Genomic DNA, 12,506 nt, shown 5'->3' on the forward strand with positions numbered 1-12,506 from the left:
CACATTTGAGCAGGGTCTAGGACTTCATCAGAGAATGGGAATGGAGGGAACTCCAGAAAGAGGGAAAAGCAGGAACAAATGCCTGAAGGTATCTGGCAAACACCTAGAGGCATCTGAGCCTGTGAATAATCCAGTATGGCCAGAAACCAGGGTACTGGGGAGAAGAGAAGTAGTCATAGAAAGGAGGCTATAAAGGTAGGCCTGAGAAAACCTGTGAGGGAATTTAGAGGTAACTGGATATGGCAAGACTGATATTTTTAAAAAGCACCCTCTTGATTAAAAAATGTAAGAAGATAATTACTTTAAAAGTCAGGATAGGGACTTCCCTGGTGGTCCAGTGGTTAAGAATCCGCCTTCCAATGCAGGGGACACAGGTTCAATCCCTGGTTGGGGAACTAAGATCCCACATGCCACAGGGCAACTAAGCCCGTGCAGCAACTACTGAGCCCGTGCGCCACAACTAGAGAGACCACATGCCGCAACTACTGAGCCTGTGTGCTCTGGAGCCCACAAGCCACAACTAGAAGGAAGCCAACGTGTCGCAACTAAGACCCAACACAGCCAAATAAATAAACATTTTTAAAAAAAGTAAGAAAATGAAAGTCAGGATAACAGTTATTTTGGAAGGAGGGAAGGTTTATGATTGGGATAGGGCACCTAGAGGGACTTTCGGCATGGCTGACAATGTTCCATCTCTTGATCTGGATGGAGATTTTAAGTATGTTTGCCTTGTAATACTGTATTAAGCTACTCATTTGATTGCTTGGTGTTTTGAATCCTTGTCTCATTTTACCATACAAAAAGCTGAAAAAGAAAAAAAAAGTACACCCTTTTGTGACACTGTGTAGTTAGACTAGGGAAGAGAGGGAACCAGCAAGAAGATAAGGAAAGAAGTTATGTTGTGTAGGTGTAAGATGAAGAGGGTGAGGCCCAGGGCAAGGACAATGGGAGTAAGGAGGAAATAAACCCATTTGAGAAACATCTTGAGAGTTAACTGCCAGAGGCTTATTAGAGAAGACACAGAGAGTAAGTTCACATTTGGACATACTGAGTATGAGATACCTTTGGGACTTCAAATACTACTTTTCCTTTTTAAACTTACGGCTTTCCTTTACTTTGGTACACATCCATCAATCATAATATTCTATTCCCTATCAGTCATAATTCAATTCTTGTTTTCGGCTTTCAAATAGGATAAAGAAGTGAGACGGGAGTAATTCTTGATGTAACAGCAGACTTGGAAAGAAAGGAAGAATATGGTAAAGAGAGATGTGTATAAACATACATAAAGGAGAAGCTCTTTGGTGAAATCAATGACTCAGTAGTGAAAGACAGAAATAAATTGGATAATATCCCAAGTGAACTATTCCACTAAAATGGAAGAAAGGATCTGTAAAGCAAGGGCTGTTGGGTCAAAGAGTTTCCCAACCTGATCAACAAAAATCAAAGGAGGGGACTGTATCATGCAGCCATGTTCATTTCTTCCTAGGTTCTTCCATGTAACCTAGGAAGAAATATAATAGAAATTTGAAGGTGAGAGAGGTGGGCCAATGAGAAAGAGAAGAAAGCACAGTGGAGGAGTAGGTGATCTTACTTATGTACGAGCCAAAATGAACTGTCCTCACTTGAGAGAAGAATTAGATATCAGCAACTGTGTGTGTGAGATTAATTACAGAATGGGCCACAGCACCCCATGTGCCTAGAGTCCCATGCTGCTTTATCACAGAACAGGCACTCGCCAAAGGCATGAACAACCAACTTTTATAATATGCACCTAGAAATATTAAGATTTTACCCTCACACCCTAGCTTTTTCTACTTCATATTAATAATAAAACCTAGCTACTATTTATTGAAAAAATACTCTATGCCAGGCACAGTCTAAGCCCTCAGCATGCAGTACTTGGTTGAATCCTCACAGCAAGCCCATGACGTAGGTGCCAATATTCATCCTCCTATTACAAATAAACTTGGGTCCCTTCAAGTGGCACCTCTGGGGAAACAAGACATGAGGGAGAATGCATAGGACAGAACTGGGCCTGGGCCTGGGCCTGGCTCATATATAGTCCAACCCAGGTCACCAGGGTAAAACATTACATAGGGATTAGGAGTTAAGTCTCCAGTTGCTGATCATGAGTGATTTTGTGGGACCTTATCCTCAGCATGCCTACCTCCTCTGGCAACATGTGGCAGTGGTAGGCGGTTGGTAGTGATACTGAGATTTGGGATCCTGGCCAGCTCCCTGTTTCTTTCCATCAAAAATATGGCCAACATCTGGCAGCGTCAGCAAATGTCAAGATGAGTCTTCACTAATTCATACGTTACAAACTGGATTGTCAAAATTGGTCAAATTCCATTACAGAATTATAGTTCAGCTGCACTGAACACTAAATACATATGAGCCATTAGGTGGGCCTTTAAATCTCTTTGCTCTATGGAAATTTCTATTCTGGTAGTAGTTGTAAGAGATTTGATCTTTATCATACTTTTCCTGGCAGCAGTAAAATTCCATTTCCATCAACTCTGTTTCCTCTTAGGAAAGAAGTCTCTCAGGAAATATTCAAAACATTGTTTTTAACAAACTTCTCAAATTATGAATCATTTTCAACTGCCAGGAAAAAACTCCTGCCCCCACTGTTTTGCATCATAATATACCCACTGTTTTGCATCATAATATATTCCCTAAAATGACAGTTTTGGGGCAAGACATACTTACTTGACTTTGCTCAAGCAGTTCACTCTGCCTCAACGATCTTCTCCCTTAGATCTGCTTGTCCAAGTCCTACCAACTCATTCATTCAACAGTTATTTCCTGAGCACCCAGTAGTTTTTCAGATGCTAGGGGTTCAAGTAAGTGCATTAGAAATTAACTAGGCAGAGATTTGGGGATGATCATTGTAGGCAGTGGGACCATCATCTGACATGCTGAGAATTTCCTTCAAGGAAAAGTTTCCCAGAAGAGGAAACATTTAAAGCTGGCCCTTTAAGTACAAGCAGGAGGAGTTCAATGGAAGAGGAAAGGCATTTACGAAGGCTAAGAGGAAGGCCTCCAACGACAGGGAGCACAATTGAGCTGCTGCCTCAGAAATTCATCCTAATGTTTGTGCTGAAGGCTCGCTTCCAATGGGTTGCACCTGACCAATGACAGTACCTCAGGGACAGGACTGTACTGATCACTGACTTCTGGACTCCCCAAAGGCTTTTCTGAAACTTTCTTCAGCTGCATAGCAGTCTAGAGAGCTTCCACCTAAGCTACTCTCTCTCCTCTTCACTAGGGGTCAGGCGTGCATCATGGACTTGCATCATGGGTACTCCCACCCTTCCCATCTCCCCCTCCCCCACCCCCCTTGTCTCTCACATAGGTGGTTGGTTATAAAATCCTTGCCGTTTAATCCTAAATTTCTCCTTCTCAGAGGACCCAGACTAACACAGCGTTCTAGACAGAGGGCCCACCATGAGTTAACACCCAGAGGCATGAAAAATCATGACGTGCTCTGAGCACCTAGAAATATTGATTTTACCCTCACACCCTTGCTTCTTCTACTGCATAATAATAATAAAACCTAGCTACCATTTATTGAACAAATATTCTATGCCAGGCACAGCGTAAGCCCTCACCATGCGTTACTTGGTTGAATCCTCACGGTAAGCCCATGATGTAGGTGCCGATATTCATCCCCCTATTACACTGTCCTTTTTTTTTTTTTGGCTGCAGCATGTGGGATCTTAGTTCCCTGACCAGGGATCGAATCTGCGCCCCCTGCATTGGAAGCACAGAGTCTTAACCACTGGACCACCAGGGAAGTCCCATCATCCCCCTATTACAAATGAAGAAACCTGCATCCCTTCAAGTGGCACCTCTGGAGAAACTAGACATGAGAGAGAATGCATAGGACAGAACTGGGCCTGGGCACAAAGGAGCGCTTGCCTCATACATAGCCCAATCCAGGTCACCAGGGTATTGAGATTTGGGATCCTGGCCAGAGGGGTGGGTACAGAGGGAGAAGCTGGGCAAAATCAGAGAAGGCCTTTTATGTCCTGATAAGAAGCTTGGACTTGGTCCTCTGAGAAACAGGGAACCACCAGAAAGTTTTAAGCAGGGAAAGGGCATGTGTTTTCAAAAGACCGTTCTGCTGGCAGAATGAAGGATGGCCTGGAGTAAGCAGAAATGGAAGCATCTCTGTGTATGCTTCCATCTTGTCTGCTGGCTTGTGAGGTCCTCAAGAGTAGAATCATATTTTTTGTTTGTTTTGCTTTAATCTCTACGCCTCTGTAATGATTAGGAAAGTGTTTAACACAAAGTAACTACTCAAGAGGCCACACCAAATCTACCAGGCTAGGCCTCACCTCACTGCCCAACATTTTAATTAAAACCACCCCAAAAGTTTAATGACCAACCTTTGAACATTCCTGCTTGGACACTGGAAGTCTCCGTCTAGGCAATCTAGAAAGGGAAAGTTACACATATGAAGGGTAGAAGTTCCTCTCAAAACTATCTCCCACCAACTACTTGTTTCATGAACTCTCTTTGAAGCTGCCATCAATCACATTTGTTGATCCTAATTGTGGGGACAAAGATGGTCATTAAACATTTGGTTTTTGAAGGTTTACCAGGTCAATGAGCCAGATCAGGCTTAAGACCCAGAGGTCTTATGCAAAGAACACTGGACAAAAACCAAAATTGGGTTCTGGACACTGGCGCAATATCCAAAGGTGATCTTTGGGAAAACATATCCCATGGGTCTATTTTTTCATCGTAAAGCAGAAATAAGACCTACCCTACTTAAGGTGTCAATTATATTAGAAGATGTTATCAAGGTGCTTTGAAAACAGTAGTATGTAAAATACTGGGTTTTTTTTTTAATTAATTAATTAATTTATTTATTTTTGGCTGTGTTGGGTCTTCGTTTCTGTGCGAAGGCTTTCTATAGTTGGGGCAAGCGGGGGCCACTCTTCATCGCGGTGCGCGGGCCTCTCACTATCGCGGCTTCTCTTGTTGCGGAGCACAGGCTCCAGACGCGCAGGCTCAGTAGTTGTGGCTCACGGGCCTAGTTGCTCCGCGGCATGTGGGATCTTCCCAGACCAGGGCTCGAACCCGTGTCCCCTGCATTGGCAGGCAGATTCTCAACCACTGCGCCACCAGGGAAGCCCCAGCAGGAGGTTTTAAATCAAATTTCAAACTGATTTTAGTAAACCGGTATTGTTTTGACTTAGAGGTGGGTAAAAAATAGAGGAAACTAAGTCCATTCTTATAAAAAGGAACTTGCTCTAGGCTATTTTGGCAAAAGAATTAAACAAACAACTACAGAAATCATTTTCCAAACCCAAATTAATTATTTCCAGTTATAAAGTACGTTTAATGGTAGGAAATTAATAATGATGACAGTAATGGACACCATTATATTGAGCACATTCTATGCGTACGGCACTTTACCTGTATTATCTTTATTCCTCATAACAACCAAAGTTAACAGTCTGTCTACATTTCAAATTAAAAACAAAATAAAAAAATGAGTCTCAGAGAGACAAATGTGCCATAAATCAAGTAAATGGCAGAGATAAGATGAAAACCAAGATATCTAAAAATCTCAGGTTTTTAGATGGCAATAAAAGGTGGTAGAACGTTTCTCCCTTTCCTAATCTCAGTCAATCTTTCCTCCACCCTCCTGGCAGTCCTGCCCCTCGCCCCCCATACCCAACCCGGTTCCCTGCCCCGCCCCTCCCCTGCCACATTCAGACACTCATTTCCAGAGAGGGGCATTAAAGTGTAATGGGTTGATCATGGGTTTTTACCAAACAAACCTGCAGTTAAGTTCTGACTGTGCCATTTACTAGCTCCAAAGACTTCAGTGGTACAAATGACTTGTTGGATCTCAATTTTCAATTAAGACTGAATTAAATAAACATACGCATTGCCTGGTACGTGGACACTCACTATATTTGTTGCCTTTCCCCTCACTCTCTTTTGATAGCCTAAAGATCAAATAAAGATGAAGAACAGCACCCTACCTGTATTGTATCATAGGTAAGGTTAGCAAGGATGGAAGTGGTTCTAGTGACCTATAAAACACTCATATGGTTAAGGAATTGCCAACAACTTTGCGGCATCTAACCAGGATTTTTATCCAAAAAATATAAGAGAATAATACACAATGGTCATTTGGGATTTAGCCTATGAATGCGAGGTTGGTTCACCATTCTTAATTCAAACAACGCCATTTACAATATCAACAGCCTAAGGAAGAAAATCCATATGATTATTTAAACAGATGCAGAAAAAAATGATATTCATTCAACAACCATTCACAATTTTAAAAAATACTCAGTTAACTAGAAATAGAAGGGAACTTCCTCATCCTGAAGAAGATCATCTATGAAAAAAAACCTACAGATAACTCATACTTAATGGTGAAAGACTGAATGATTTCCCCCTAAGATCAGGGGAACCCACTCTTACCATTTCTATTCAACATCATACTAGATGAAAGTCCTAGCTAATGCAGTTAAGGTACAGAAAATAAAGATATATAAAACTGGAGAGGAGAAATAAAACTGTCTTTATTCACAGAGAACATAATTATCTGAGTAGAAAATTCAAAAGAATCTATAAAAAACTACTAGATCTAGTATGTGACTTTAGCAAGGATGGAAAATATAAGACCACCTTACAAAAATGAATTGTATTTTTATATACATCAGTGAACAACTGGAGGCTGAAATTTTTATAGGCACCATTTGCAACAGAACCAATAAATATGCAATACTCAGGAATCAATCTAACCAAGTATTATAAGATTTATATGTTGGAAATTACCAGAAACAAACAAACAAACAAAAAACACCAATGAGAGAAATCAAAGACATAAGTAATTGGAGAGATATAGCGTTCATGGATCAGAGGACTCAGTATCATCAATATTGCAATTCTCTCCCAAATTAATTTATAGATTCAATTCATCCCCAATTCAGCATTCAAGTCAATGCTCAATAAAATCTAAGCTGGCTTCTTTTTTAGAAATTTACAAGATGATTCTAAAATTTATATGGAAAAACAATCTAGGATAACCAAGACAATTTCAAAAAAGAAAAAGCTGAAGGACTCAAACCAACTGATCTAGAGGCTTACTATAAAGGTACACTATTCAAGACAGTGTGACACTGGTAGAAAGATAAACACATAGATCAATGGAACAGAATCTGATCCATACATATACAGGCATACCCCAGAGAATAGTGTGGGTTTGGTTCCAGACTAGCACAATAAAGTGAATATTGCAATAAAGTGAGTCACACAAATTTCTTGGTTTCCCAGTGCATATATAAAAGTTAAATTTACACTATACTGTAGTCTATTAAGTGTACAATAGCATTATGTCTAAAAAAAACACCAATGTACATACCCTGATTAAAAGATACTTTATTTTTATTGTGAAAAAACACCAACCATCATCTGAGCCTTCAGCAAGTGGTAATCTTTTTGCTAGTGGAGGGTTTGAAATATTATGAAAATTACCAAAACGTGACACAGAGACATGGAGTGAGCAAATGCTGTTGGAAAAATGCAGCCGACAGACTTACCTGACACAGGGTTGCCACAAAACTTCAATTTGTAAAAATCGCAGTATCTGCAAAGTGCAATAAAGCAATGTACAAAAAATGAGGTAGGCTTGTATATGGTCAACTGATTTTTGACGAAGATGCCAACTTAATTCAATAGACAAAGGACAGTCTTTTTGTCTTTCAACAAATGATGCTGGAACAATGGGACATATCTATATTTTAAAAAAAGAACGTCAACCCAAACCTCACTGTATACATCTAACTTGAAATGGATCATAGACTGAAACATAAAACCTAATGCTACAAAACGTCTAGAATAAAACAGAAGTAAATCTCCATGATCCTAGGTCTGGTAATTATTTCTTATATAGGACAGAAGCATGAACCATAAAAGAAAAAGTGATCAATTGAATTTCATCAAAACTTAAAACTTTTGCTCTTTAAAAGATATTAAGAAAATTTTAAAAATAAAAAGACAAGCCACAGACTGGAATTAAAAAAAAAAAAAAAGGTACAGTCACTTTGAAATACAGTTTGACAATTTCTTACGAAGTTAAACACACATCATAAAACCCAGCCATCCCACTCCTTGGTATTTACTCAAGAGAAATAAAAATATATGTCTACCCAAAACCTGAACTGTAAATGATTACAATTTTATTCATAATCACTGCAAAATGTTAAACTATCCAAATGTCCATCAATTGGTGAATGGATAAACAGATTGTTGTACATTCATATAATGTAATTCTACTCAGCAATAGAATGCAGCAAACTACTAATAAATTCAATGACATGGATGACTCTCAAAAGCATTATGCTAAGCAAAATAAGCCAGATTCGAAAGGCTACATATTATTTTTTTAGTATTTATTTAATTAATTAATTTATTTGGCTGCACCGGGTCTTAGTTGCGGCATGCGGGATCTAGTTCCCTGACCAGGGATCGAGCCTGGCCCCCCTGCATCTGGAGCGTGGAGTCTTAACCACTGGACCACCAGGGAAGTCCCAAAGGCTACGTATTTTGATTTCACTTATACGAGGTTCTGGAAATGAGAAAACTATAGAGACAGAAATCAGAGCAGTGGTTGCCAGGGGTTGGCAACATAGGGAGGACACTGCTACAAAGGAGCATGAGGGAACACTTTGGGTGACAGAAAATTCTACTGCCTTGATTTCAGTGGTGGCCACAAGCTATATTAAGTTTGTCAAAATTCATAGACTTGTACATACCTAAAAAGTGTGAATTTTACTTTATGTAAAGTATATCTCAATAAACCTAAAGAAAAGCATACTATCTCAGAAATGGCCGACTATTTTAGGCAGAGATCTACATCTAATAGAACTAAAACTGCTGAGTTTTGACTGAAAGTTCAAGATCCATGATTAAAGAACAGGAAGACAAGGAGGACAAATTTCATGACAGTGCTGTGTGTCTTTCACTGCTCATTGATATAACTATGTAAAAAAAAAGGGCTCTCGTAAGAAGGAGATAAATGTATATATAATTTAGGACCAAAATACCCCATTTGCTATTTATTTGAAACAGATCAACTTAAAATGATAAATGGCCACTAATTGTTCTCACCAATTGCTTGAGTTTGTAGATGACTCATTCAAAGTATTGCTTAATAAGACAGGAACTTGTTCAAGTACTAATTCCCCTCACTTTACAACTGTTCTGATTTACCAGAGCAGGAAAGAAGCATTTTCATTCTGTGCAATTTCTTTCTCTTGATTAGAGTTTTGAAGAGACACGCGAGAAGCTTATCTTGGCAGCAGAGGCTGCCAGGTAGGAGAAGGTGAAGAGTTGTCCAACCTTCCCCCCACCCCCGAAGGGCCTTTCTCCCTGTATGGCAGGCAGGCTGTTCAGTGATAGTTGCAGGCAGGTGTCTAGCCACGGATAAGCCAGTGAGCGTGGTCCTAGGTTGGCAGGGAGCTACAGTCAAAACAATGGTAGGAGTCTTTTAAGTAGCATTCTCAGTGCTCCAAGGGAGACCTAAAGTGAAAAATAAGACTATAGAAGACTTGTCTTCATCTCTTTACTCATCCATTCATCCAACACATATCTATTGACTGCCCATTCTGGGCCAGTCTCTGTGTTAAGGCTGAAGACACAGAGATAACTGCCTGGTGTAGAGTAGTTTACAATCTTCGGGTGGCAGGCATGGGGGTGTATAAGGGGCAATAGCAGCCAACAGGTCAAAGTACACCTTAATGGAAAAGGAAGGTCAGCCTGGTGTAGAGTAGTTTACAATCTTCGGGTGGCAGGCATGGGGGTGTATAAGGGGCAATAGCAGCCAACAGGTCAAAGTACACCTTAATGGAAAAGGAAAGTCAGAGTTGTGATTTACTCCTCCCTGTGTACCATCTTCCATCAGGCTTTCACAGTGCCCCGGGAGTTCACCGTGGAGACGAGACCGGCAGTCATTCCAGGTAGCAGGAACAACATACGCAAGAGAAGTGTGAGTAAGCACGATGTAGCCAGGAAACTGCAAACGAAATTCGGGGGCACTGAGAGCCTGATGAAAAATGCTGTGTATGGGATTGGAGAGGCAGGCATGAACCAGAATGCTGAGGGCTTCATAAGTTGTGTCAAAGAGCTAGATGTCTGTTTGCGGGGTAGACAATGGGGAGCCTATTAGCAGGGGAGTAACAAACGAAGACTTGCATTTAGAAAGATGATTCCAAGGGCAAGTCAAGGATAGACAGAGGCAGAAAGGAGGCTCTCCTCTCTACTGAGTAGCTGAAAAGCTGGTGGTGGACCAGAAAGTTGGTGTTAATTGAAGCGGCAGAAAGAGCTCCTCCATGAACCAACCTTCAGTCATGCAGAAGAAATGACCCATTCCCCTACCCACTGCATGCCTCTAGCTAGCAATCATGATTGTTTATTTCTCTATCCCCCCTGGAGTAGCAGCTCTCTAAGGACAGGAATGGTGACAAACACACACACACAGAGACACACACACACACATGAATGCCTGGCTAAAAGTAGACGTTGAGTAACTGTTGACTGAATGAATAAGTGAATAAATATATGAATGAATTGATAGTTTGGGGCCCAAGAAACCAGTTGAGAGCTGTTGAAAATGTTATTGATGGGTTATTTTGGGAGTTGGTAAGTTACCCATCACATGGCAAGTTGAACTAGATGTCTTTGAAAGTCTCTTCCAATGTGAAGATTTATGATTTGAGGCCACTCCCTGTGAAAGTAACAAGTGGCTGAAAAGGGGATACATGAGATTTGTTCTAAGGAAAGACAAAAAAATGATCAAATAAAAAACGTCAAGGAGTGAGTTTATAATGTCAGGGAATAACAAACTAAGGCAGCTAAAAGGTGACAAATTTTTATAAAGAGAATGGAAAACACTGACTGTCATAATTAAGCTTCTGAAGGCAGGCAGTATGGTAGATCAGGCCCTGTCATCTATATAGACACCTCCATATTGGAGGGAAGGAATTGGAGGGAAGGTGCTTGGAGATGGACTCAGAAGCAAGCTCTAGGAGGAAATCCAGGTAGGCAAGAGAGCATAATTGGCAAAGGAGAGTGGGCAGCAACAGGCAGAGGTCCAGATAGGTGGTCAATGAGCAAACATCAGGATACTCAGCAAGGAGAAAGCAGACAGAATACTATAACAGGTAAATCTGGTAAAAAGCAATTGGTCAGTGAGCATCAACAAAATCAACAATGGGTAGCAGAGTCCCAAACACAGGCATGGGTCCAGGCAGAGTTCAAGTTCCGGAGAGGCCTGGCTAAAAGAAAGCATATTTCTACCCTTGGAGCAACTGCGGTACCAACCACTATACCCAGACAAGGACTTCACAGAGGGGCCCGGGTTCTGGCATGGAAGTAAAAGGCCAGTCTTAATTACAAGGAACTAAGCAAGAGCAGCCTTAAAAAATGTAAGCACACAAAGTCAGAATGAGACTAGCAGACATGCCGATCTGCTGAGCTGGCAGCCAGAGGTTCCCAAATTCTCTCCAGCTCAGGACAGGCTGGGGCCCAAAGCCTCGTTCAGGGCTGACCTGCCCCAACTCTGTCCACTGGAGAGCAGTGAAGACATGGAAGTCAGCAGGCCCTCACAGCCCTCCCAACATCAGACAGCATGAGGCAAGGCCATGAGCAGAGAATATCGGCAATGAAAGAGAAAGAGCGAGCCTGTCACATGGGAAGGACCAAGGAAGAGGAATATGGAATTCAGTGTATAGAGATCTCTGTTCACCCACCTCCACTTTCTCTACCTACCACCACTTCCCTAATCCAGAATACATATCTTAAAAAGCTCTATGGCTCATAGCTATTACCCAGAAATCTTTTTCCTAATGTACTGTATCATATCATACCATGAAATTGGGTGGACAGCCCATATTGCTACTCTTGTTTCCCATTCTGAACCACAAACTTACATGGTCTTGAGGGGTATAAGCAATGCTCTGACCTATCCACTCTTACTATATGGATGAAAATCTGATGACCACCGAGGGAAGTCACATAATAAAACTACCCGCGGGCTTCCCTGGTGGTGCAGTGGTTAAGAATCTGCCTGCCAATGCAAGGGACACGGGTTCGAGCCCTGGCCCGGGAATATCCCACATGCCGCGGAGCAACTAAGCCCGTGCGCCACAACTACTGAGCCTGCACTCAAGAGCCCGCGAACCACAACTACTGAGCCCATGTGCCACAACTACTGAAGCCTGTGTGCCTAGAGCCCGTGCTCCACAACAAGAGAAGCCACCACAATGAGAAGCCCCCGCACTGCAATGAAGAGTAGCCCCCGTTCACCGCAGCTAGAGAAAGCCCGCGCGCAGCAACGAAGCCCCAACGCAGCCAAAAATAAAAACAAATAAATAAATAAATAAATTTATTAAGGAAAAAAAAAAACCTACCCCCAAAACTACACAAGTAGTGGCAGAGCCTATGATAACACCCAGATGTCTCTGCTCCTT

The 12,506-nt window shown here is 41.5% G+C and overlaps 1 protein-coding gene across 10 annotated transcripts in view; it reads right to left on the minus strand.

The window, feature by feature from the left end:
• ATP11C (ATPase phospholipid transporting 11C (ATP11C blood group)) overlaps nt 1–12,506 on the minus strand; it is a 172,983-nt gene that overhangs the window by 131,704 nt on the left and 28,773 nt on the right. For 8 of the 10 annotated variants that reach the window (XM_082445249.1, XM_082445248.1, XM_082445243.1 and 5 more), the window contains exons 3-4: nt 7,578–7,624; nt 7,400–7,479 (exon numbers count right to left, since the gene is read on the minus strand). The exons of the other annotated variants lie outside the window; for them this stretch is intronic. In XM_082445249.1, coding sequence (XP_082301375.1) covers nt 7,400–7,479; nt 7,578–7,624 — 127 coding nt within the window. The remainder of the gene's footprint in view (nt 1–7,399; nt 7,480–7,577; nt 7,625–12,506) is intronic. 10 annotated transcript variants of the gene reach the window in all.

Source organism: Balaenoptera physalus (assembly GCF_965194825.1).
Source record: "Balaenoptera physalus genome assembly, chromosome: X".
NCBI lineage: Eukaryota > Metazoa > Chordata > Mammalia > Artiodactyla > Balaenopteridae > Balaenoptera > Balaenoptera physalus.